We start from the raw sequence: 27,985 nt of genomic DNA, 5'->3' as shown, positions 1-27,985 counted from the left end.
TAACACGTTTATTGATCAAGTGCACGCATACAGGTAGATGCTTACCTACTAACACTCCTCAACAATGCAGTACAATAACAATATCATTCATGACAAACAAGTAGTAGTAAAAGATAGAAGAAAAAGAGAGTAATAAAAACTAATTTGAGTAATATGGACATAATAGAATATACAGAATGGTTGGTATTTATACTATGGTATGGTTTATACTAGTTAAATATATATGTATATATTTTTATGATTCAGCTGTGGGACTGTTTTTTGTTGAGCGGATGTTCAAGGGTACGGAACATAATTACAAATAATGCTTTGACTGCAAATTGACTCAAGAAGCCAAAACAGATTTAATGTTTGACAAAAACATAATAATTTCAAACATTGTTTACATTTGTATATGATCACGTCTCTCTATTATGTGTGGGAATACTTGAGAACAGATTTCTTAAATTTATGTCCAACAATGAACATTTAAAAAAGAATTGATTATTGGGTTTTTTTGCTCAGAAAACTTAAGGGGGGGGGGGGGAAATAGGCTCTTGGGCTGCCAGTTGTAATACCCTGGTTGACATGTTAGTCATTTAGCAGATGCTCTTATCCAGAGAAAGTGGCGCCAGGTAAAGCTGTCTGTCAGCCTGTCAGACATGTCTAATCACCATCCAGTTGTCCATGTTTCATAAGCTTCTCCACAGACGTTCTAAACTACTGCTACCATACTGTCTTTGGCTTCTCCTTCTTTGGAAGGACACAGACAATAGTGTCTAATCTCTCTATCTTTTAATTATGGAGGACGTGAAAGAAAAAGCAAGTTGGTTGGCTAGAGCTAGCGTGACCAACAGCAATCCTCTACAAATGCTCTACAAACTGTGCCACGTGGGACCCAAATTATCAAAATTAATATCAAAATGTATGTTTTATACAAGTAGTAAAGTGAGTAAAGTAAAGTGACTTGGTATAACAGCTTAAATAGTAAAAGCAGTGAAGTGGGCAGTGTGTGTGTGTGGTGTGGTGTGGTGTGTGGTGTAACAATACTGAATTATCACTTATTTTAACTTAATATAATACATCAATAAAATCAATTTAGCCTCAAGTAAATATTGAAACATGTTCCATTTGGTTTAAATAATGCAAAAACAACGTGTTGGGAGAAGAAAGTAAAAGTGCAATATGTGCCATGTAAGAAAGCTAATGTTTCAGTTCCTTGCTCAGAACATGAGAACATATGAAAGCTGGTGGTTCCTTTTAACATGAGTCTTCAATATTCCCAGGTAAGAAGTTTTAGGTTGTAGTTATTTTTTTAAATAAGTTTAATGCTAGCTAGCAACATACCTTGGTTTACTGCATTCAAGTAACAGGCAGTCAGTCTCCTTGTGGAGTGCAACGAGAGAGAGGCAGGTCGTTATTGCGTTTGTACGGTTGCAAGATTTTATCCCCGAGCTGACAAGGTGAAAATCTGTCATTCTGCCCCTGAACGTTAACCCACCGTGGCCGTGAAAATAAGAATGTGTTCTTAACGGACTTGCCTAGTTAAATAAAGGTGAAGCCTGTGCAAATCGGCAGCCAAAAATACCGATTTCAGATGGTTATCAATTTGTAAGTCGCTCTGGATAAGAGCGTCTGCTAAATGACTTAAATGTAAATGTAAATGTGTGGTGTGGTGTGTGTGTGTGTGTGTGGGGTGGTGTGGTGTGTGTGGTGTGGTGTGTGTGTGTGGTGTGGTGTGGGTGTGTGGTGTGTGTGTGGTGTGGTGTGTGTGTTTGGAGAGTCTGTGCAATTAGGCTCTAAGGTGCAGGTGGGTAGACAGCTAGGGTCTAGCTGTTTAATAGTCCAATGGCCTGTTGGTTCGAGACCCGATGCTCCGATTTCGTTTGCCAGATCGTAACAGAGTGAACAGACCATGGTTGGAGTGACTAGAGTCCTTAACGATTCTCTGGGACCTCCTCAGACCCCACCTGTTGTAAATGTCCTGGAGGGCAGGGAGCTCGCCCCCAATGATGTATTGGGCCGTCCGCACCCCCCTCTGTAGCTTCTTTCTCAAGGCCATCAGACTATTAAATTCAGTTAAATAGCCATCACGAGCACATTAGAGGCTGCTGCCTTATATATATATATAGACTTGGAATCACTGGCTACTTTAATAATGGAACACTGGTCAATTTAATAATGTTTACATATTTTGCATTACTCATCGCATATGTACACTACCGTTCAAAAACAGTTTGGGGCCACTTAGAAATGTTCTTGAAAGAAAATCATTTTTTGTTGTCCATTAAAATAACATCAAATTACTCAGAAATACAGTGTAGACATTGTTAATGTTGTAAAATTGCTATTGTAGCTGGAAACGGCTGATTTTTAATGGATTATCTACATAGGTGTTCAGAGGCCCGTTATCAGCAACCATCCGTAACGGGTTTCGTCAGAAGGATGAGACCAAGTAGTTCTTTGAGTTCCACATAATTTAATAATGAAGTGACACTTTTAGAAAAAAAAAACAATAACGAATACAACGACCGAACAGCTTCGTTGTGCCAACTACCTGCACACAACCGAAAGAACAAGATCCCACACTGAAGGAGGGAAAAAAGCCCACAAATACACAAGGAAAAAAGGCTGCCTAAGTATGATTCCCAATCAGAGACAACAATAGACAGCTGTCCCTGATTGAGAACCATACCTGGCCAATCACCTAGAAATAGAAAACATAGAAACATGAACATAGAATGCCCACCCTAGTCACACCCTGGCCTAACCAAAATAGAGAATAAAAACCCCTCTATGGCCAGGGCGTGACACCATCACTCCTGTGTTCCAATGGCACGTTGTGTTAGCAAATCCAAGTTGATCAAGGCTAATTGATCATTAGAAAACACTTTTGCAATTATGTTAGCACAGCTGAAAACTGGTTTTCTGATTAAAGAAGTAATAAAACAAGCCTTCTTTAGACTAGTTGAGTATCTGGAGCATCAGATATTTGTGGGTTCGATTACAGGCTCAAAATGGCCAGAAACAAATAACTTTATTCTGAAACTCATCCATCTATTCTTGTTCTGAGAAATGAAGGATATTCCATGCGAGAAAATGACAAGAAACTGAAGATCCCATTCAACGTTGTGTACTACTCCCTTCACAGAACAGTGCAAACTGGCACTGACAAGAATAGAAAGAGGAGTGGGAGGCCCCGGTGCACAACTGAGCAAGAGGACAGGTACATTAGAGTGTCTAGTTTGAGAAATCGATGCCTCACAAGTCCTCAACTGGCAGCTTAATTAAATAGTACCCGCAAACACCAGTCTCAATGTCAACAGTGAAGAGGCGACTCCGGGATGCTGGCATTCTAGGCAGAGTTGTAAAGAAAAAGCCATATCCCAGACTGGCCAATAAAAAGAAAAGATTCAGATGGGCAAAAGAACACAGACACTGGAGAGAGGAACCCTGCCTAAAGGCCAGCATCCCAGAGTCGCCTCTTCACTGTTGACATTAAGACTGGTGTTTTGTGGGTACTATTTAATGAAGCTGCCATAATGTCTTTCGTCCTGTTCAGGTTCATCTGGCTAGTGGTAATGGCTGGAGCGGAATTAGTAGAATATCAAATACATCAAACACATGCTCTCAGCAGCTTCCTGTGGTTCATACATATGTTTAATGTTGATTCCTTGTAAAACCTGGATGCTTTTATGAATTACAATTAGACATATTTGAGGTTGCTGTTCGCCAACCTACAGACAGTGATAATTTGGTTAAAGGTCGGGATAGGGTCAGGGCAGTGCATTTTATTAATCTGCTGTCTGTATGTGTGTGTCTGTGTATGCGACGCCTCACTGCACCCACACACACAAAAATGCATGTGCACACACGTGCACAAACTGCGCCAAGCCACTTTGGACACTTTTGTTTATGGCCACTGTTTCATTTAGCATGTTGTGTGGGGGCTATTGTGTTGCAAATGGTGCTACACTGAGCCTCTGTTCCAGTATAATGCAGACTCACTCATAGTGCAAAGTAAGTTTGTCAACCCCCTCTACCCTGACCCAGACATGCAATCAATGCTTCTAATCTAAAATACAATAACTCCAGTTTGCCTCTGATACAGTCCCTTGCGAAAGTATTCAAACCCCTTGGATTTTCCCCAATTTTATTGTTGCAAAGTGGGATTAAAATGGATCTAATTGTCATTTTTGTCAACAATCGACACAAAATTTAAAATTCACAACTAAAATGTAGTCAGTGCATAAGTATTCAGACCCTTTGTTTATGCGAGCCTAAATTCATTCAGGAGTATGTGGCTTAACAAATCACATAAGTTACATGGACTTACTCTGTGTGAAACAATAGGGGTTGATATTATTTTTGAATTTGTATTTATTTCACCTTTATTTAACCAGGTAGGCAAGTTGAGAACAAGTTCTCATTTACAATTGCGACCTGGCAATGAATGACTAACCCTTCCTCTGTCCCCCATACATACAACAACTGTAAGTTCCCCCAGACAAGTATTGAATTTCAAGCACAGATTCAACTACAAAGACCAGGGAGCTTTTCGAAAGCCTCATAAAGTAGGGCAGTGATTGGTAGATGGGTAACAATAACAAATCAGACATTGAATATCTCTTTAAGCATGGTCAAATTAATACTATTGCCGTAGATTATGTATTAAACCACCCAGAGACATCAAAGATACAGTCGTCCTTCTGAAGTGAGCTGCAGGACAGGAATGAAACTGCTCAGGGATGTTACCATGAGGCCATTAGTTTTACATTTTACAGAGTTCAATGAAAACAGAGGATGGATCAACAACATTGTAGTGACTCCACAATAATGACTTAAATGACAGAGTGAAAAGAAGAATACAAATATTTGAAAACATGCATCTTATATGCAAAAAAACACTGCAAAGGAATACACTTTTGGCCTAAATGCAAAACCTTATATTTGGAGCAAATCCAACATAGCACATCACTGAGTAACTGCTTCCTTATTTTTAAGCATGGTGGTGGCTGCATCATGGTATAGGTATGCTTGGCATTGGAAAATACTGGAGAGTACTCCAGCATAAAAATAAACGGGATGGCACAGGCAAAATCCTACAGGAAAACCTGCTTCTTCCTGTTCCTGAGTGGCCACGTTCCTGACAGTTTTGACTTAGAAATCTGCTTGAAAATCTATGGCAAGACTTGAAAGAGCTTAAAGACTTTAGAAAATAATAATGGGCAAATATTGCACAATCCAGGTGTGCAAAGCTCTTATACACTTACCCAAGAAGACATAGCTGTAATCGCTGCCCAAGGTATTCCTAACATGTATTGACTCAGGGAGCTGAATACTTATGCAACAAATATATTTTAGTTATACTTTAAAAAAAATATATATATATAAAAAATATATAATTTTTCTTCCACTTTAACATTACATGTGTTTATAGATTGTTGACAAAAAATTACAATTAAATCAATTTTAATCCTACTTTGTAACACAATAAAATAGTTGTGCAAGGCACTGTATGTTACATGTTGTTTATTAGTATCATGGTATTAAGAACAGTTTTAATAATTTGTACTATTATGAATTATTTCCATCTATTAAAAAGGTTGGTGGGCAGCAAATACGATAGAATGCAATACTTAATTTCTCAGATCGCGCCTGTTTCCTCTCTCCAGGGTCATTTAAGGTGAGCCCAGTTCTTCTGTTCTGTTTCTCACTCATCTCACTGGGAGTGGCTACACATGGCATCACAGGCCCAGAGCCATCCCACTGAACATGCTTAACAGCCCACAAAAAGTGGGGGATTATTAACATTGTGTTGCAACAGCTCGTGTCAAAGTCTGTGTATTTTCACTTGCTTCTCTTCAGGTACACACAATATATTTGAGAGATGGCCTCCTTTAATTGGAATCAAATACGATAGAGTTTTGCTGCACCTGCGACCAATACACTTTGATTTGGTGGTCCAAAATGGGGAGTATTTTTGTTCCAAAATATTAATGTGCTTGGACATCCCTATTTGGTATTAGACTGAAACAACTTTAAAATGATATAGTTACTAGAGCAACAATTTATGAGATTATTTTGGATTTTTTCTGACACTACTACATCTTTCATATCCATAGCTTGGATATTCCTACTCTCAGGTATAAATTATAGGGATTCATGCATGTGCACTCTCGATATTAACAATATCAAACAATTGTTAAATGAAGGCCCAGGCTTTATTTTTAGGGCACTCTCAAGAGTAAAATAGCCTGGCTGGCTGGTTCACTAGCGTACAAAAGCTTAATTTGATTTAGCCTCAGAGTGCTCATTCAGTCATAAATCCCACGTTTGACTAAAATGTCATTATGACTGGTGTCAAGCAGCTATAATTACATGGAGAGATCAACGGGCTGTGTCAGAGTGATGCTGGGTTATCTCAGTCCATTGGGGTTTGTGTCTGGGAACAAATATAAGAGAACAAATATTGTGTCCAACATAATTCATTACATAGTAATTAACTGGTAAATACTAACACTAATATTTTAATCAAATACTTCCCAATATTTCTTGATCATCAATGCACTGATAAACATGAACATTTTTTAAAATCAATTGAAGATGGCAAAGGAAATGCATTCAATGAAGGCTGACATAGTTCCAGTGCTCCTTTCATTTTAGAAATTAAGACCATGTGGAGACCACAGAACACTGAAACAGACATCTGCAATCTAACCATCCCACTCTGTGTGTATTTAGTAGTTTATTAGAATCCCCATTAGCTGTTGCCAAGGCAGCAGCTACTCTTCCTGGGGGTTCAGAGATAAAAACATTACATCAAACAAAACAGTGTGCATTATACACATTTACATTGCTCCCTCATTACATTACAATATTATAATACTACATTACATTAAATAATAACATGTGTGTGTGTGTGTGTGTGTGTGTGTTTTAGAAAGTGTGTGTTAGTGTCTCTTCACAGTATTAGTCCGGATTCAGAAAAGAAGCAGTCTAACTGCCTAATAAAAGCAGTCAGTCCCTGCAATCAGAGAGGGGGAGTGTTTGTGAGATCATTTCCTGTCATTTCTCTCTCTCTTTTGTATGCCGACCACCTCAACTTGTTTCCATAGATACTGGACCTCTTCCAGAAATGTCCTCCTGCTGGTCCCTGTAGGTTACTAGAGGTAGAGGTTCACTTAAAAAGACTGAGTTCAAGCAGAGACTGAAGAGAGAGTGAGAGCAACATCTGTATGCTGTTTACTGTTGTGAGAGCTGTCATCATTTTAGGTTTGCAGAAGAAGGTCTCAATCATGGGCAGTATTCCATTTCATACTATGACACAGTGAGGGTATTTTCTTCACAGTTGCTACTCAACTTGGAAAGCTATAATGGAACATTATTTATGAACTGATGCAGTGCCACAGATAATCTTTATAACCATCTGGACCAGAGAGCATATAGTCTTTGTGCTCAAGAAGTTGATCTTTAGTTTAGGAATGAGAGGTAAAAGTGAGTGGTTGGCCAACAAGGATTTTCACAAAAATCTGAATAAACACAAAGAAGAGTTACTCGCAATCACACCTGAAAAACATGAAGACAAAAGACTGTAACCTGATCCATGGAATGTCGGTGCTTGAGGGGAGAGCAGGGGTGGGGGCATCAAAGAGCAGAGATCAGGATTAGGAGGGGGAATGGTCCCCATAATTGGAAGAATTGGCGGGGGCTAACTGGGCTCTATTCTTCTGAACAGCAGTGTCCCATACACTCTGAAATGCTTTCTAGGGATCCCAGGCAAATCCAATAGAGAATCAGGACAACATATAAGTGAACTTCTATATTGTGACAGAGTGTACAGAACCTCGATTTTTCAGAGACAGTGGATGTGTCAGCGGGGACCCCTCAGTCTCTGCTATCAGTGGCAACAGTGGTGTTGGTCATACACAGCCCATGAATACATGCAATAATCATCACTGATCAAGGAAAGGGAAGTGGCAGCGGAGCACTGAGCAGCAGCTACGTAGGCAGTGGAATGGGCACTGGCCAGCAGCTACGTAGGCAGTGGAATGGGCACTGGCCAGCAGCTACGTAGGCAGTGGAATGGGCACTGGCCAGCAGCTACGTAGGCAGTGGAATGGGCACTGGCCAGCAGCTACGTAGGCAGTGGAATGGGCACTGAGCAGCAGCTACGTAGGCAGTGGAATGGGCACTGGCCAGCAGCTACGTAGGCAGTGGAATGGGCACTGAGCAGCAGCTACGTAGGCAGTGGAATGGGCACTGAGCAGCAGCTACGTAGGCAGTGGAATGGGCACTGGCCAGCAGCTAAAAATCATTCACATGCACAGAAATCTCTATCTTTAGCAACGGCAAACCAGGTTTCCAGAAAATCCGGAACCACTGCCAGTCCAATAATGAAAAGACCTATGATTGCTACCTTCACCAACGTTATTTGTCTTGCATGATGTATTCTCGGATTCCTTTAAAGAAAAATGTCAAAATTGTTCAACTTAATTTCCAGCATCTCCAGCACCAGCCCAACATCAACATATGTGAAAATGGGGCTTTTCTTTGTTTTGTAGTAAAAAAGATAGAAAAATATGTGTTTCCTGTGACCTCATCAACCAATTAGTATACAATTAATAGGCAATGCCTACTCATAATTGGATAAAATCATGATGCACACAGATGATGTCATTGGAAACGCTTATCTTCCTCTATCTATTTTTTCCACAAAACATAGAATCGTGCCACTTTCACATATACTGATCTTGGGGTGGTGCTGGAGATGGTGAATATGAAGTTGATTTTTTATATATATTTTTTTTACATTTCCCTTTAAGCCTGTAAACATACAAAACCTCATGGCTGGCTACCTCCTGGAATGTGTCCCTTTGGCCCTTACATGGAGGTGTCCTGGTTATTTAAAAAGGTGTCAGGTACATTGAAGCATGTAATCAATTTAAATCTCTCGTTTTGTCAAATTAGAATTATAGGAGAGAGGAACGAAATGACAAGTACAGGTACAGCGTGGACCAGTTTGCAGAATGGATGCTGCCTTTTATTTAGGCTATTACTAAAATAGTTGTAATGAGACAGAAAAGGTAAATGAGTGGCAAAAGTACTGGATGGAAGAGCAAGAAGAGAAACAAAACATACTTCAACCCAATAGGCCTACCTGCTGAGCGTTATTTTGTATTTTCTATAGTACTCTATTCTTGGTGTTTTGTCACGCTCCCCAAGTGCAAAAGTCTGTGGCAGGTAAAAGGAGTAGCCTATACATAGATAAAGTGAGATTTATTACAGAGATTGTGGTAGAGAAAAAGGTTAATGGCTAAAGTAAGGAGAACTGGGAATGACTCCATGTGCCCTGTGTATGTACAACACCACCTTATTCCATCTCAAGCTCCACCCACACCCCTGCCTTGCAGGAAAGTGGAAATTTCCACTAATTCAGAGTTGCTCCTAAGCACTCCTCCCTTTATCTTTCCCGCCTTCACTCTACCTGCACTTTACTGAGGCCTATTGGTCTGTGTAATCACTGCCCAGAGACATCTCATTGGTGGACCACCTCACCTCCCTTTTCCTCAGAACCTACAACTACATTCATAAATCTTCCCTTGAGGGTTCTTTTGTAAAGCTTAAAATAAAAAAATAAAAATGAAACCATGAATGTTTGCTCTCAAATGAATTTTTTACTTTTTTATTAGAACAGATTTTACTATGTGCAAAATGCAAATAACTCTCCCATTTGTTCTCTCAATCAGGATAATGTTGAACTATGAATGAGTGGCTACTGGCTCAATAATGGTGGCTCTTATGACCAATGGTGAGGCAGCTGGTTCATTCGCATCTCCTTCTCAAGAAGATCAGATCCCCTATTACCATGTCTCGATTGAAATGTGTCGACTCGTCTAAATTAGACTAGCTTTTGATGTAATAGGTCAATTGTGACTGTTGGTAACTCAGACATGATCTTCCTTTTAGTCACAGCCATTACAGTTTAAATGTGGGGTGACTACTGGCTAGAGCTTTATCTAGGGTTTATAAGGCTACTTCCTCATCACCAAGGTAGGGAGAGACTGACATTCTGTTTATTCTAAAACGTTGGTGGCGCTGTAGTTTCGGAGACATTGTAGATAAGCAAACATAGAAGGGGAAATGATGGTGTACTACAGAGTAGTATGCATGTGTTAATGTTAGGCCACACTGACCTCAGCCCTATTATGAAGCACCAACAAAGAACCATCTGCACAGCAAGCAGAGAGCAGAGAAGAGGAGGGACAGAGGATAGGGTGGGGGAGGGACTGATGGGAGCCGAGAGGAGAGGGCACGAAGAAATTATAGAGGAAGGAGCAGGGCTGGCCGAGAGATAGGGAGGCTCAAGTGGAATAAAAGGACCCATGCAAGGAGGAATAAGAGAATACACGTTTGAATCTGTACTAACTGGGGATACGGATCCTTCATACAAAGCAGTGGTCTCCAGTGCACATGGTGAAATAAACAAGTTGGGGCTCAGGGGAATTACATGGCTCCTCAGACACACAAAATGGAGACCCCCTTAGCAGCCTGTGAAATGGAGGGCAGCTGTAATCATTCATGAGGAAACTTCCTGTACACGGCAGAATGAAGTGAACTGAAACTCAGAAGGCTGATCAAGACTAATGTTTAACCTAACCCAGGGCTTTATCTGTTTCCAGCCGACTGTCATTTCAACCGCTCACATTTACCACAAACTGAAGGTTTTTAAGTCTACCAGAACACACAAGTATTTAATTAATGTACGCCCTCTCATAGGCAGATGGAACACCACTATACAAGAGACCATATGAACATTGCTTGCTTTTTCATTTAGAACATGTACTACTGAAAAGTGATGACTATCACGACTTTAGTGTACTCAGAACAGTGTCATTGATAATGATATAACGTATAATCACATTACCGGACATCTGTGTCAATCACAAAGTCGGTCACAAATGAGCCACAGGTAAACGAGCTAGATTGCTTAGCAACTGCTACCCGGCAGCCTTTCTTTCTTGTGACCTGTGACCTGTGCAGCTGTAAGCTAGTGCTGCCGCTCAGTGGTAGACTGCCTGTATATGCTTCTTAGTCTATGAAGGGTGGAACAAGGATAGATAGCGGTAATCGCAAAATCCCCACAAAAATAAAGAAAGCCTGGAAAACTGACCCTTCAGTGTGAACAGAACATTAATAAAATGGCATCTGAAGACACAGTGCTTGTGGACAAACGTTCAATCAACTATTTGAAAATAAACACTGCAACCTGATTGGTCAGAGAGAGTGACTGCTCCAGACCTCTTGGTCGGCTGGTTGCCTGGCAACACATACTAGTAGGTGAATTGGAGGGGAGAGGGGAGGGCTCTGGGCTCTTAAGGGGGAGGTAGCATTCTGGAGCAGCAGGCAGACTTGGGAAATTCCTGGCACAATGCCCAAATAAACAAACTGAGAAGGAAAGAGAGAGCGATGGAAAAGGGAACAGGCTGAGAGTCTTTTAAGGTACTGGTGGAGAGTGCAGATCACAGAGTTGTTGTAAATAAATGGTCTCTCAATCTTTGTTTTTTTTTGTGAAGGGAGGTGGTTTATCTGAGCAATAAAAAGCTATTGTACTCTCTTGTTGTTAACATGCGATACAAACACTGAATCCTACCAGGTGAGATGAAAAGATGTTGTAGCATACACTTAGCTAAATGTATTTGGAAAGTAAAGACAAATTGCATGCAAGTATTATGTAAAGAAATTAAGTGCCATTTTGACTCGACCTACTGTGACAAGAGAACCAAACAAGTAGAAAACAGGACTGACTGTAACAGACGCTAAGGAATATCAACAGTAACAGACGATAAGGGACATTGACTGTAACAGACGATAAGGGACATTGACTGTAACAGACGATAAGGGACATTGAATGTAACAGACGCTAAGGAACATCAACAGTAACAGACGATAAGGGACATTGAATGTAACAGACGATAAGGGACATCGAATGTAACAGACGATAAGGGACATTGACTGTAACAGACGATAAGGGACATTGAATGTAACAGACGATAAGGGACATTGAATGTAACAGACGATAAGGGACATCGAATGTAACAGACGATAAGGAACATTGACTGTAACAGACGATAAAGGACATCAACAGTAACAGACGATAAGGGACATTGACTGTAACAGACGATAAGGGACATTGAATGTAACAGACGATAAGGGACATCGAATGTAACAGACGATAAAGGACATTGAATGTAACAGACGATAAAGGACATCAACAGTAACAGACGATAAGGGACATTGACTGTAACAGACGATAAAGGACATCAACAGTAACAGACGATAAGGGACATTGAATGTAACAGACGATAAGGGACATCGAATGTAACAGACGATAAAGGACATCGAATGTAACAGACGATAAAGGACATTGACTGTAACAGACGATAAAGGACATCAACAGTAACAGACGATAAGGGACATTGACTGTAACAGATGATAAAGGACATCAACAGTAACAGACGATAAGGGACATCAACAGTAACAGACGATAAGGGACATCAACAGTAACAGACGATAAGGGACATCAACAGTAACAGACGATAAGGGACATCAACAGTAACAGACGATAAGGGACATTGACTGTAACAGACGATAAGGGACATTGACTGTAACAGACGATAAGGGACATTGACTGTAACAGACGATAAGGGACATCAACAGTAACAGACGATAAGGGACATCAACAGTAACAGACGATAAGGGACATTGACTGTAACAGACGATAAGGGACATTGCCTGTAACAGACGATAAGGGACATTGCCTGTAACAGACGATAAGGGACATTGCCTGTAACAGACGATAAGGGACATCGACTGTAACAGACGATAAGGGACATTGACTGTAACAGATGATAAGGAACATTGACTGTAACAGACGATAAGGAACATTGACTGTAACAGACGATAAGGAACATTGACTGTAACAGACGATAAGGGAATAGAGGAGGTGAGATAGAAAAGTAACAAATGAACAGGATACAAGCCAGGTAGGAAAGCTTAGATAAGAGAGAGAGGGATAAATAAATAGTGTGTGTGTGTATAGCTGTGGGTCTGGTGAGTGTATACATGTTTCTCAGAAAGTCCCAACTTGCTGCTTTGTGTATTAACTGAGTCTAATCGCAATCATTGATGTGAACTAAAATAACCCAAAAAGTATGAAGGGTAAGAAGAATAGCTTAAACCAGAGGATACCACAAAAAAAGTTAGTGGGGCAGAAGGTAGACAAGTAAATGGAAAGAGCATGAGAGGAATAACATAAAGACAATAGGGAAGGGGAAAATAGTGAAAAGATAAGAGGAAGAGTAGGGGTTGTGGTGGTGGCCTGCTGGTAGGTAGGGTGTAGAGCACATATGTCAGAGTCAAGGCCCGCGGGCCACATCCGGCCCGCGAGAAGGTTTTTTACGGCCCCTGGGATGATCTTGATTTGTTATTAGAACCGGCCCGCAGACCGCAGCAAGCCGGCAGCCCGCAGATCTTTTACACGCACCAATACTACATTTCCCACAATGCAACGGTGACGCACCGAGCAGTAGGCTGCTTCATTTCAATATTTATTGGCACAGCAGTTGTCAGCAAAACAGTAAAATTAACTTTCAGATACCCATCAAAAATGGCAAAACGGAAGGTGGACAATGAGAACCGTGGGTTTCAAACAAGGTGGGAGTCGGAGTATTTGTTCACGGAGGTAGCTGGAAAACCTGTGTGTCTTCTGTGTGGAGAAAGTGTGGCGGTACTGAAAGAGTATAATCTGAGACGACATTATGAAACGAAACACGCGGACAAAAACAAGAATATGGACATGGAACAAAGGCTACAAAAGGCAGAGGAATTAAAACGAGGCCTCAAATCTCGACAGGCTCTGTTCAAAAAAGCCAAATCACAAGGCCAGGCTGCTGTCAAGGCCAGTTTTATTTTGGCAGAAGAGATCGCTAAATCAGCCCGGCCATTTACGGAGGGGATTTCATCAAAAACTGCATGATTAAAGTTTGTGACGAAGTTTGCCCAGAAAAAAGGCAACTCTTTTTAAATGTGAGTCTGAGCAGAAACACCATTGCCGAGAGAGTAGACCAGTTGTCCATCAATCTAAAAGAGCAGCTTGTGAAAAAGGGAAAAGATTTCATTGCATATTCCTTGGCTGTGGATGAGAGCACCGACATTTCTGACATTGCCCAGTTGTCAATTTTCATCCGCGGAGTGGACTCCAGCCTAAGCGTGACAGAGGAGTTTTTGGCTTTACGTCCTATGCATGGCACAACTACGGGGCATGATTTGTATGAAGAGGTGTCAAGATGTGTAAATGAGATGGAGCTGCCTTGGGAAAAACTCGTGGGTTTGACAACCGACGGAGCACCTGCGATGTGTGGACACAGGAGCGGACTGGTGGCAAAGATACGGGAAAAGATGCAAGAGGAAAACGCGACAGGTGAGCTGACAGCTTATCATTGTATCATACACCAGGAAGCGTTGTGCGGTAAAGCCTTGAAAATGGAGCATGTAATGAGCATCATCACGCGCACAGTTAACTTTATCAGAGCCAAAGGTTTGAATCACCGCCAGTTCAAGGCATTTCTGACGGAGTTAGAAACGGAGCATGGTGATTTGCCTTATCACACAGAGGTGCGATGGCTAAGCCAGGGAAAGGTGCTTCAAAGATGTTTCGAGCTTCGTGAGGAGATTTGTCTGTTCTTGGACAGCAAAGGGAAAGACACAACACAACTCCGAGACGAAATGTTTCTGTGTGAAATGGCTTTTCTGTGTGACATTACGAGTCATCTGAATGCAATGAACTTGCAGCTGCAGGGTCGGGATCGTGTCATCTCTGATATGTACAGTACAGTGAAGGCATTTAAAACCAAACTGACTCTGTGGGAGACGCAGATGCGGAAAGAAAATTTGAGCCACTTTCCCAGCTGCCAGACCATGAAAGAGAAGCTCTCTACCAGTGCGTTCCCGAGCGCACAGTTGGCTGATAAAATAGGTATGCTTGCCGCTGACTTTCGACGCCGATTTGCTGACTTTGAAGCACAAAAAAGCAGGTTGGAACTGCTCGGTAACCCATTTGCTGTTGACGTGGAAAGCTCACCACCAAACCTCCAAATGGAGTTGATTGACCTCCAATGCAATGATGCACTGAGGGCAAAATATGCGGCAGTGGGTGCTGCGGAGTTCGCCCGTTTCCTCCCCGACACAATGCCCCAGCTGGGCATCCAGGCTGCTCAAACGTTGTCTATGTTTGGCAGCACATACCTGTGTGAACAACTGTTTTCTTTGATGAACTTGAACAAAACATCACACAGAAGTCGACTTACTGCTGAACACCTCCACTCAATTCTGAGGATTTCCTCAGCTCAGAGCCTTACCCCGAACATTGATGAACTTGTGGAAAAGATGGGACACCACCAAGTATCACCCTCAACCTCAAACAAGTGAACATTACTGTGCAATCACATATTTAGAGTTTTTACTCAGTTCAAGTTTAAAAGTTAAAGTTTAATATTTGTTTTCACTGCATGTTACTTCTCCTTAAACAAAGTGTTGTTTTTGATTAATAGATTTTTGCACTTTATTTTATTGTATTTCAATCCAATTATATTTTAAAAATATTTCAGTTGAGTGGATGATAGAAAATTGCTATTATTGTTTTTTTCTTTGAAGTAAATTTAGCCCACTTTTGCTAAAATAGAAAATATAGGCTACTGATGGTGCCTTGAATACCGGTTTCTTTCATTTAATGTTCATGTTATGGGGATTTTTATATAAAGGAAATTTGTCTTTTGTGTCTGTTGAAAATTAAAGATTACTGACAGAGCCATAAGAAAATATTGCTTTATTTATCTGATCATATTGGAATATATTTGTTAGGTTTTCAGTAGGTTCAATTAGGTTCACTAGACTATATGCGTCATTTAAAAATTTTTCAATGAACATTCGAACAGTCCGGCCCTCGGCTTGTAGCTAAATTTTTTATTTGGCCCTCCGTCCATTTGACTTTGACACCCCTGGTGTAGAGAGTGTGGTGGTGGCCTGCTGGTAGGTAGGGTGTAGAGAGTGTGGTGGTGGCCTGCTGGTAGGTAGGGTGTAGAGAGTGTGGTGGTGGCCTGCTGGTAGGTAGGGTGTAGAGAGTGTGGTGGTGGCCTGCTGGTAGGTAGGGCGTAGAGAGTGCGGTGGGGGCCTGCTGGTAGGTAGGGCGTAGAGAGTGTGGTGGGGGCCTGCTGGTAGGTAGGGCGTATAGTGTGTGGGGGCCTGCTGGTAGGCAGGGCGTAGAGAGTGCTGTGGGGGCCTGCTGGTAGATAGGGCGTAGAGAGTGCGGTGGGGGCCTGCTGGTAGGTAGGGCGTAGAGAGTGCGGTGGGGGCCTGCTGGTAGGTAGGGTGTAGAGAGTAGGAAGTGGGCCTTGGGACTGGCTGGTGCAGGTGGTGTCCTAGGGCGATCAGAGGGGAATACTACAAAGCAGGATCAATGAGTTAAATTGCTGAAATATTTAGAAAAAACATTCTATTAAAAAAAAAAAAGATGGGAATGGTCTAATTGACCCAACAACCAAAAACACGTATCCAAGTTTAGCTTTCTTGTTGAACTAGAAAATCAATAGTTATTTGTAGATGTTTATCAGAATTAGCTGCATAATTCATTAATCCTGCTTTGTGGGATACCCCTCTGGAGCATTTGTCAGGAGGAGGAAATTAGGTTCTGTTGTTATTAAAGGGAAGGTTTCTATGGCAATGAAGTGAGCCATGCGCACAGAGAATTTAGTTGGGAGTGGAGGGGGCTCAGTAAGAGATGGATTTCAAAGCAAACAACCGCCTCCATCTCATCTCTCTTGCCCTCCCTTTTTTTCATAGCTCCTCTTTTAACTTTGATAATCTGTGTTCATAGTCACACAGTGGAGCTTCAGAGTGGATTATTTTGTGCAAACCAAGTCATAAATGCTAATTGTGTAACAATCTCCCTTCCTTACAAAGTGCTGTCCAATCTCTCCATACGGAATCATGCACATAAAACCACACTCACTCCAGTGATAGATATACAGTAGCAGTCAAAAGTTTGGACACAGCTACTCATTCAAGGTTTTTTCCTCATGTGTACTATTTTCTACATTGTAGAATAATAGTGAATACATCAAAATGATGAAATAACGCTTAAGGAATCATGTCGTAACCAAAAAAGTGTTTAACCTAAATATATTTTATATTTGAGATTCTTCAAAGCAGCCACCCTTTGCCTTGGCGACAGCTTTGCACACTCTTGGCATTCTCTCAACCAGCTTCATGAGGTAGTCATCTGGAATGCATTTCAATTAACAGGTGTGCCTTGTTAAAAGTTAACGTGGAATTTCTTTCCTTCTTAATGTGTTTGAGCCAATCATTTGTGTTGTAAGGTGGTATACATAAGATATCCCTATGTGGTAAAAGACTAAGTGCATATTATGGCAAGAGCAGCTCAAATAAGCAAAGAGAAATGACAGTCCATCATTACTTTAAGACATGAAGGTCAGTCAATACAGAACATTTCAAGAACTTTGAAAGTTTCTTCAAGTGCAGTCGCAAAAACCATCAAGCTCTATGATGAAACTGGCTCACATGAGGATCGCCACAGGAAAGGTAGACACAGAGTTACCTCTGCTGCAGTGGATATAAGTTCATTAGAGTTACCAGCCTCAATTTTCAACCCAAATAAATGTTTCACAGAGATTAGTAATAGACACATCTCAACATCAACAGTTTATAGGAATCAGGCCTTCATGGTCAAATTGCTGCACAGAAACCACTACTAAAGGACAACAATAATAAGAAGAGACTTGCTTGGGTCAAGAAACACGAGCAATGGACATTAGACCGGTGGAAATCTGTCCTTTGGTCATACTCTACGCAGAGTAGGTGAACGGATGATATCCGCATGTGTGGTTCCGACCGTGAAGCATGGAGGAGGAGGTGTGATGGTGCTTTGCTGGAGACAGTGTCTATGATTTATTTAGAATACAAGGCATACTTAACCAGCATGGCTACAACAGCATTCTGTAGCGATACGCCATTCCATCTGGTTTGCTCTTATTGGGACTATTATTTGTTTTTCAACAGGACAATGACCCAAAACACAGCCCCAGACTGTGTGAGGCTATTTGACCAAGGAGAGTGAAGGAAAAGCAGCCAACAAGTGCTCAGCATATGTGGGAACTCCTTCAAGACTGCTAGAAAAGCATTCCTCATGAAGCTGGTTGAGAGAATGCCAAGAGTGTGCAAAGCTGTCAATCAAGGCAAAGGGTGGCTACTGTCTATATTGATTTGTTTAACACTTTGTTATTTCATAGTTTTGATGTCTTCACTATTATTCTACAATGTAGAAAATAGTACAAATAAAGAAAAACCCTGAATGAGTAGGTGTGTCTACAGTTTGACTGGTAATGTATGTCAAATCTGTCTCAATGTAAACCTTCTGTACATTGACTTAACATGTCTCCTTCCCGTTCACTTATACAAGGATGTCCCTAAAAGTAGAAAGATGCATATACAGTGGGGCAAAAAAGTATTTAGTCAACCACCAATTGTGCAAGTTCTCCCACTTAAAAAGATGAGAGGCCTGTAATTTATCATAGATACACTTCAACTATGACAGACAAAATGAGAAAAAAATCCAGAAAATCACATTGTAGGATTTTTAATGAATTTATTTGCAAATTATGGTGGAAAATAAGTATTTGGTCAATAACAAAAGTTTATCTCAATACTTTGTTATATACCCTTTGTTGACAATGACAGAGGTCAAACGTTTTCTGTAAGTCTTCACACACTGTTGCTGGTATTTTAGCCCATTCCTCCATGCAGATCTCCTCTAGAGCAGCGATGTTTTGGGGCTGTTGCTGGGCAACACGGACTTTCAACTCCCTCCAAAGATTTTCTATGGGGTTGAGATCTGGAGACTGGCTAGACCACTCCAGGACCTTGAAATGCTTCTTACGAAGCCACTCCTCCGTTGCCCGGGCGGTGTGTTTGGGATCATTGTCATGCTGAAAGACCCAGCCACGTTTCATCTTCCATGCCCTTGCTGATGGAAGGAGGTTTTCACTCAAAATCTCACGATACATGGCGCCATTCATTCTTTCCTTTACACGGATCAGTCGTCCTGGTCCCTTTGCAGAAAAACAGCCACAAAGCATGATGTTTCCACCCCCATGCTTCACAGTAGGTATGGTGTTTTTTGGATGCAACTCAGCATTCTTTGTCCTCCAAACACGACGAGTTGAGTTTTTACAAAAAAATATATTTTGCTTTCATCTGACCATATGACATTCTCCCAATCTTCTTCTGGATCATCCAAATGCTCTCTAGCAAACTTCAGACGGGCCTGGACATGTACTGGCTTAAGCAGGGGGACACGTCTGGCACGGCAGGATTTGAGTCCCTGGCGGCGTAGTGTTACTGATGGTAAGTTTTGTTTCTTTGGTCCCAGCTCTCTGCAGGTCATTCACTAGGTCCCCCCGTGTGGTTCTGGGATGTTTGCTCACCGTTCTTGTGATCATTTTGACCCCACGGGGTGAGATCTTGCGTGGAGCCCCAGATCGAGGGAGATTATCAGTGGTCTTGAATGTCTTCCATTTCCTAATAATTTCTCCCACAGTTGATTTCTTCAAACCAAGCTGCTTACCTATTGCAGATTCATTCTTCCCAGCCTGGTGCAGGTCTACAATTTTGTTTCTGGTGTCCTTTGACAGCTCTTTGGTCTTGGCCATAGTGGAGTTTGGAGTGTGACTGTTTGAGGTTGTGGACAGGTGTCTTTTATACTGATAACAAGTTCAAACAGGTGCCATTAATACAGGTAACGAGTGGACAGAGGAGACTCTTAAAGAAGAAGTTACAGGTCTGTGAGAGCCAGAAATCTTGCTTTTTTGTAGGTTACCAAATACTTATTTTCCACCATAATTTGCAAATAAATTAATTAAAAATCCTACAATGTGATTTTCTGGATTTTTTCCCCTCATTTTGTCTGTCATAGTTGAAGTGTACCTATGATGAAAATTACAGGCCTCTCATCTTTTTAAGTGGGAGAACTTGCACAATTGGTGGCTGACTAAATACTTTTTTGCCCCACTGTAACATGCTGACCACACCGTTCGTGTTGCAAAATAAATGTACAGTTACATGTTATTCAAATATTGCACCCACACTGGTCTGCGTAGCCAGGCACTAAAATAGAACTCGGTTCTATTTGTGACGCTTGACGTGCTGCATGTCCCGCCTGTCTCATTTCCTCATTGGTTTTTAGGAGCATGTACCCACATGGGTAATTGAAAGACGAACTGAGGTCCACACTCCAGTCCAGTTGGTGGTGGTAATGCACCTTAAAGTTGGTTGCCAACCGCCATATAAAGTCCAAAGAGAAAGAGGAGCCTGAAAGAGGAGAGATTACTAAAAACTAACTCGGTTTACCCTTTTACCTGTGGATTAATTGTCTAGTAGAGGACCGTTTGTAATTCAGTAAAAATAACACCCAATGTTTATATCCCAGGACAAATTAGCTAGCAACAGCAAGCTAGCTAGCTAAATTGCCATAAATGTCTAATGCTTTTCAACCTGTCCTCAAATTAATATAGTTGGTTCAGAGTTCATTTTGATATTTCAACCTGCTTGTCCTGATTGCGACAGGTGTGGGTGAACAAAATCAGCATGCGTGCGATGGATGCGATGGCGGACGCATGCGAGCGGTCTGGTCAGCATGGTGCTGCAAGGTAGCCTAGTGGTTAGAGCATTGAACTAATAACCGAAAGGTTGCAAATTCGAATCCCTGAGCTGACAAGGTACAAATCTGTCATTCTGCCCCTGAACAAGGCAGTTAACCCACTGTTCCTAGGCCGTCATTCAAAATAAGAATGTGTTCTTAACTGACTTGCCTAGTTAAATAAAAGGTAAAATAATTGTAAAAAATTTAATTGTGTGTAATCCATGTGAGACCATTCCATGGAGCCCTTTCAAAACTAGCCTAACTAAAGTAACTCTTTGTTGACTCTTGATTATGTTGGATGACCTCAGACAAAAAGTTTCTTAAAATCAATCTATTCCTTTCCTAATTGTCCTATTGTATGGATTAAGTGGCTGCAGCAGAGAGTACATTGCTTTAATCTTTATATTTAAACACCAAGTGTTGTATATAGTTCCTAATCTATTTGAAAAAGGGAGAAAACATATCCTACAAATATTGATGACCAAACTTGTAGATATGAAAATGGTAAAACAAGTTTCAATGAACCTACAATGATTGGAAAGCAGTGCCCCCTTGTGTTCAGTTGGAGCACTTCAGCATCTGAGAGCAAGGCAGCAGGGGATATATTGAGACCAGATTTGAATAATCAAAGCCAGATGGCATATGACACATCAAAAGACCAGCTGGCTGCCAGACTGAGAGAAGTCTTTATATCTCCTAACCTAATTAGTTCAAGCTAAACAAATCACACTTATATTGTAACAAACCATGATGATGCAGCATCATATTATTAAAAATGAGATATAGAAGCACAAGTAATACTATCTACCATATATTAAATCATAACTAAAATTGTGACATTTGGTCATTTGATCATGGTTGAAATTCAGGTGATAACACTAGATAACAAAATCTGCTATTCTTCCTAGGATGAGGTCCTTCATCGGGTGGGGGTGGCTAGAAAGGTCAAATCTAGATGGGATATAGCTTTTGTCAAATTTACATCAAAAGTGTATTTATTTTTTGGCTAATCCTAATACTAACCCTTATCCTAACCTTAACCTAATTATTCTAACCTGTTACGTTAATTCTCCTAACCTGCTACATTAATTATCCTAAACTGCTGCGTACATTTTGACCAAGCGTTTATCTCTTCTAGACAAAACCGTCGGGATATATCTATCTCCTTGTGTGCCGCTCCTCTCAGGCCTCTAGGGAGCGCCGATGGCTGTTGGACGGACCACTCATCTTTCTCCTTGGTCCTGCGTGACGAACTGATCCCTCCTTTAGCAGGACCTGTGTAAAATGTACATATAACAGGCACATAGGAGAAAGCATTGATGTTGAAAGTACAGTGCATTACGTCATAATGGTTTCAACTTCACTGACAGCCTTATTAGTTACGTAGGTGATCAAGATGAAAGAAAACATTAAGAAAATATTTTGCACAAAAAACATCCTGTAGTACAAGGATATGTAAAGGAAGTCTGTGTTTTAAGGTGTAAGTGAATGTGAATATTTGTCATAGCTCACCCCTTTCATGATTCTCTGGCGTAGTTCTCCCTGGGAGAGAGGCCGCTCTTCCTCATCAGTGAGAGGAGACTCCTCTGTGTCATAGTCATCCCTGAGGATCACAATCACACACACCAGGTAAGACACAGCCACACAGGGTAAATAAGCTCAAATCATAACAAAATTACCAACCCAGTGACAGGAGGCTGTATGATGATATTTTGTCTGGGAATCTCAGGGTTCTGACCGAGTAGAAATCGGGCAAGGTCTTTTGGGTCATACTCCTTATCGAGATCCTGTGAGAAACAGAGAGAGGGATACATACATGGTACAGTCTGTGATATGCGTGCACATACAGATCGATAGTAGACTGATGCCTAATCTGTTTGTGCCGTTCTGCCAACAGATCTGGGGCCAGGCTAGACTGATATGGGCCATTAGGAGTGATTCTGGGTGTGCATGTTAGTTACCCTGGAGTTGAGGAAGGCCTGCATGGTGAGCAGCTGGTTGGTCCTCTGTTCCACCAGACCCAGGTAGGTCATGATGTTGTTCTCCCGGATGCCAGAGGACGAGCCCAGCAAGTCCTCCACCACTGAGCGATCACAGTCCATCTTATGGAACACACTGTTCACTCCTACCCCATCACAAACAGTCAAGCAAACATAGAACATTATGACTTCAGTATAAAGGCCAATTTTTCCTTTCATCATATACAGTGAGTATATCAAACACTAGGAAAAACTTCCTAATATTGAGAACAGACTCAATTAGTCAGGGGCATGGACTCTACAAGGTGTTAAAATAATTCCACCGGGATGCTGGCCCATGTTGACTCCAATGCTTCCCACAGTTGTGTGAAGTTGGCTTGATGTCCTTTGGGTGGTGGACCATTCTTGATACACACAGGAAACTGTTGAGCGTGAAAAACTAAGCAGCGTTGTAGTTCTTGACACAAACCGCCGTACCTGGCACTTACTACCATACCCCGTTCAAAGGCACCTAAATATTTTGCCCATTCACCCTCTGAATGGCACACATACACAAGCCATGTCTCAATTGTCTCATGACTTAAAAATAAATTTTTAACCTGTCTGCTCCCCTTCATCTACACTGATTGAAGTGGATTTAACAGGTGACATCAATAAGGAATCATTGCTTTCACCTATTAAGTCTATTTCATGGAAAGAGCAGGTGTTCTTAATGTTTTGTACACTGTGTAAATCTAACATGTAATGTATCAAAGTAAGTATGTTTAGCTCTGCACGTGTGTGTACGTGTGTGTGTGTGTGTGTGTGTGTGTGTGTGTGTGTGTGTGTGTGTGTGTGTGTGTGTGTGTGTGTGTGTGTGTGTGTGTGTGTGTGTGTGTGTGTGTGTGTGTGTGTGTGTGTGTGTGTGTGTGAGACAAAAAGAATGACAGGAGAAAGAGACAGAGACAGAGAGAGACACAGGGAGAGAGACAGAGAGAGAGAGGCACACAGAGAGAACGAGAAAGAAAGAGAGAGAGAGAGACACACACAGAGAGAACGAGAAAGAAAGAGAGAGACAGAGAGAGACACACAGAGAGAGAGACACAGAGAGAAACAGAGAGAGAGAGACACACAGAGAGAACGAGAGAGACCAAGAGAGAGACCGAGAGAGAAAGAAAGAGAGAAAGAGGTTTAGAGTACCTGTCTTTATCTGGTCCAGGATCTTGCTCACAGCACTGGCCAGGACTTCATTCTCGTGTGCCTGAGACTCTGTGTCTCTCTGTTGCTGATCAATGTCTCTCAACAAAGCATGGTGCTGCTGCTTCTGCTGCTGCCCCCTCACATTAAACTGCTCCATCTCCCTCTGGGTCTGACACACACACACGTTAGTAATGTGCGGATCAGCTGGTTGTTCACCCACTCCCGCCCGTAATTGCTAATAACCCATCCGCAACCGCCCGACTATATGTGATAAAGTGAAAAGCCTTTTTCGATAGGCCTATGTTTCTGCTTATAATTTCAGACATTTTGGTAGGCTGATATTCAACTTGTCTATAACAAGATACTGAACTTCCCACTGGGCACAGATATCAATTCAACGTCTTTCAACATTGGTCCAACATAATTTCATTGAGATGACGTGGAAACAACGTTGATTCAACCAGTGTGTGCCCAGTGGGATGCAGCTTCTCTTCTGTCATTACTTGTTTCCCTGGAAGACTAAATAAACCTTGTTAGCAGGAATAATGTCACAAATCAATAGAATGAATGCTTCCATCTAGTTGACATGGATAATGTCTGTTTCTCTTTCCACTCTGCTACTCTCGCACAGCAAAGACGTTTAGGGACCGGCACTGCTAACATCCTCTCCATTTTTCACCAAATATTTCCCAAACATTACAGAACTTTTCTGTCTCTCCCTGTTATTGATTTTAAACTCTCCGTTTTGCAGCTTCTCTCTTATTGAATTAAACTCTGACATTGTCCTTTTTGCCTGTGGATTGATATGAACTTTTCTGCCCAAGTTCTGGAAAGCATTTGGTGATTGCCGTGTATTTGGCGCGCTACAGTTGGGCCCTGAAGCTTAGGCTACGCACTAACACCAGATCAAAATGATGAATAAAAAACCTCACTGTAGCCTATAGATATGAATTGCACAAGAATTATAAATGTATACATTTTTAATGCATTGTTTTCTCTTTATTCAACCCACCCGCCACTCATCCACACAATATTTCATGACCCTAAACCCACCTGCCCTGCAGATGACTGCAGGTTATGAGTCAACCCGCGCATCACTAACGCGAGTGCACACACAGCATGTGCACACAATCAGAATACATGGAGGACTGAACTGTGCACTCAAGGTAAGCAACCTCATACTGACCTGGTTAATTTGGTCCCTCAAAGCTTCAGCCTCGTTGTTTTGCTCATTCACATAGTTGAAGAGGGCAAAGTTCTGATCCTCGACTAAACAGCAATAGAACCACAAGAGGAGCATTAACACATATCAACTGCACACAGAGGTAATAACAGACAGCGTTTGGAGTTTGCATTGTATTAATATGTGTGTGTGAAGGTCAGGACTGACCTTGGATGAACCTGGTGACCAGCATGTCCAGGTCTTCCTCTCCTGTGATATTCTGGATCCTATGGAAGACTTCCTCCAGTGTGTCCACTGACTCCTCCCCAGAGTCCAACCTCCTCTGTTCCTTCAACTCTGCTGCTGAAACACACCGCCATCATCATACTCATCACCCTCCTCATCACCATTATTTTCATAATCTGTAGTAACATCTTTTTCATCATTATCCTCACTTTCATTCTAGTATTTTTCTATCACTCTTAAGTCACATATCACTCCCCAAGTCACATGTATGTTATAGCAAACTCCAAAATGAAACATCACAAGCATGCGTGCGTCACTGTGCGTGTGTTCTAACGCTCAGTCATACCATGCCTGCGGCCCAATTCTTGCCCCTCATCCTGGCCACTCCTCTCACTGCACTTGGTGGTCATGAACTCTTTGAGGCGGCGTTCGTGTGCGATCACCCTCTCCAGCTCCTTCATTTCAGCGCTGTACTGAGACAGGTCCTTTACTGCCTTCTCCCTCATCATGATCATCTTAGACTGGGCCTCCACCCTGGCACAGAGAGACAGATCGAGCCATAGATATTTACCATATGAAACCTAAGTGCATGTGCAAACTCATAGATAAACGCAACGAATACAGTAGCCTCCATTTGAAATATGTAAGTAAGGATTCTTACACATATTAAGCAGGCAGACACATTCAACTCTCATATCTCACCTGACATCATATGCAGCAGTGGAGAGGCTGACCATATCTCCGATGTCTTTCCGGATCTCCTGCAGCTCCTAGAACAGGAAGCAGGGTTTAACTGGAGTCATGTGACCTCTCTCTGTCCCTGGATTTTGATTGGTCTCAGTGTGACCCCTGACCTTGTCCAGTCTGCGGTGGAGCTGCTGGAACCGGACCCGCTCCACACGCAGAGTCTCCAGGTCCTCTCTCAGGTGGCTGATTTTAGTCAGCTGCTCGTTGAAGCGAATGAGGGCCTGCAACAGTAATAGTAGACAGGTCTAAGTGATGTGAAAATAAAAACAGAGAACGGATCATTGACAGTGTTTGACAATATGAGGCAGCAGGCTGTACTACAGTACTGTGTGGTACTAGGTTTAACAGTGCTATCCAATTCTGTGTTGGCCTGAATGTGACAAGACATGCTACTCACTCTATCTAGTTTGTTCTCCAGGGTGCGTGAGGCCTTCTGAGTTTGTCGGGACTGGGACTTTTGGCTGAGAGTAGCAGTGACCTCGCCTCTCCTCAGCTCTGTCAGCTTTCTCTCCATGCTAGAGATCTGGCCCCAGCACATAGACATGGAAACTTCAGCTCACTAAGGGGGTGAAGGTTCTGTGTGTGTGTGTGGCTGTGCGTGCGTGTGAAGCTCCTGTACCTCCTGCTCCAGCTCTGCCTGACTCTGCCTCTCCCTCTCCACCTCGTCCCCCACCTCGTCCCTCTGTTCCAGCATGGAGCGCAGGGTCTGGGCATCCTCACTGTCCCGCTGCCGCCGGGATAGGCTCTCAGACACACAGAGACTACGCTGTAGCTCCTCCTGTTCCTTCTCAAGCGTCTCTATCTCCTGCCTACATATTACACATTTACATTACATTTAAGTCATTTAGCAGACGCTCTTATCCAGAGCGACTTACAAATTGGTGCATTCACCTTATGACATCCAGTGGAACAGTCACTTTACAATAGTGCATCTAAATACACAAACAAAAACAGACACGCCGAGCATACACATTCATACATTGTATTTCACACACAGACACTGTGAAGGTGATGTGTGGTGTACCGGTGGACTCACCGCTGTCTGCGTATGTGATCTTGAGACTGGATGCTGTAGGCCAACCGGTCTCCCCCCATGATCCGGAACTGTCTTTGCAGTTTTCCCATCTCTGTTTCCGCTGGAGCACAGTACACGAAATGCAAATGTTGACATTTCTGAGAACAAGTTAGTTGGTGAATTAATTAGCTAACCCTTATGCTGGTCATACAAAACACATACTGTACCTATTCCATCAATATCCATGTCACTGCTGTCAGAGTGGACACTGGTGGCTGATCTTCCTCGAGGCATGGTTTAAATTGTACTCTGGGAACAGTAAACAATTAGCTAGACAAATCAGTGGTTGCACTTTGTTTGCGGCAGATCTATGTTATCCTAGCTACTTCAAACAATGATAGGAAGGGCATTCTTCTATCCCTTCTGATTTACCATTTCACATGTGAAAAGTAAGCACAAAGGAATATGCAAAACATTTGCAGCTAGATAGCGAACGTTAGATGGCAAACCACTTAAGCTTGCTAGCTAGCTGGACACTAGAAATAGGTCATCTCTGACTTAATTACAGCTTCCAAAAAAGTACAAAATTGTGTTAAGTGTTGTAAGCTAATTGACTAATACACTACAGAGTGAGTCACTTACCTGTAGGAACTGAAAAATTGTAGTTCGCGCAATTAGCCACGGATACCACTTTTAATGCCGAAACGCTTGTCTGCATTCCTCTTTCTCCAGAGTTGTTAGCAACCGTTTCTAGGAGGACATGATGACATGAGAACGGCCACAGAGGGCGGTGAAGGGACAGGGACCTGCTGACAGGTTTCATACCACTGGAGATCGCTCTACACAAGTGAGAGGGTGATGATGCTTACTATTAGAGAACCACAAATTGTATAGAAAAGCTATTT

The 27,985-nt window shown here is 42.0% G+C and overlaps 1 protein-coding gene across 2 annotated transcripts; it reads right to left on the bottom strand.

Moving 5' to 3' along the window:
- Positions 1-20,101: 20,101 nt before the first annotated feature.
- On the bottom strand, positions 20,102-27,851 carry odad1 (outer dynein arm docking complex subunit 1). Of its 2 annotated transcripts, none has more exons than XM_046312243.1 (15): positions 27,723-27,851; positions 27,308-27,389; positions 27,102-27,201; positions 26,685-26,874; positions 26,463-26,588; positions 26,173-26,286; positions 26,021-26,088; positions 25,665-25,852; positions 25,301-25,432; positions 25,097-25,179; positions 23,911-24,079; positions 22,714-22,877; positions 22,436-22,539; positions 22,265-22,355; positions 20,102-22,027 (listed from the first exon to the last, which is right to left on the bottom strand). In XM_046312243.1, the coding sequence occupies exons 2-15, from the start codon at positions 27,372-27,374 to the stop codon at positions 21,935-21,937; spliced, it is 1,689 nt and encodes a 562-aa protein (XP_046168199.1). In that variant the 5' UTR covers positions 27,375-27,389; positions 27,723-27,851; the 3' UTR covers positions 20,102-21,934. The 2 variants fall into 2 exon arrangements, with proteins under 2 accessions (XP_046168199.1, XP_046168197.1); XM_046312241.1 differs by having other exon boundaries at positions 20,103-22,027; positions 25,301-25,435.
- Between the last annotated feature and the right edge of the window lie 134 nt (positions 27,852-27,985).

This window comes from Oncorhynchus gorbuscha, linkage group LG18 (assembly GCF_021184085.1).
Source record: "Oncorhynchus gorbuscha isolate QuinsamMale2020 ecotype Even-year linkage group LG18, OgorEven_v1.0, whole genome shotgun sequence".
NCBI classification, from domain to species: Eukaryota; Metazoa; Chordata; class Actinopteri; order Salmoniformes; family Salmonidae; genus Oncorhynchus; species Oncorhynchus gorbuscha.
This window is presented reverse-complemented; position numbering and strand designations above follow the sequence as displayed.

What these genes read in the sequence shown, in the direction of transcription:
- odad1 (XM_046312241.1), bottom strand. Translation starts at nt 27,374, where the DNA reads ATGCCTCGAGGAAGATCAGCCACCAGTGTCCACTCTGACAGCAGTGAC. An exon ending in TCCACCGCAGACTGGACAAG is followed by an intron (nt 26,089 to 26,172) that starts GTCAGGGGTCAC and finishes TTCCTGTTCTAG; the next exon opens with GAGCTGCAGGAGATCCGGAA. An exon ending in ACTGCTGCATATGATGTCAG is followed by an intron (nt 25,853 to 26,020) that starts GTGAGATATGAG and finishes TCTCTGTGCCAG; the next exon opens with GGTGGAGGCCCAGTCTAAGA.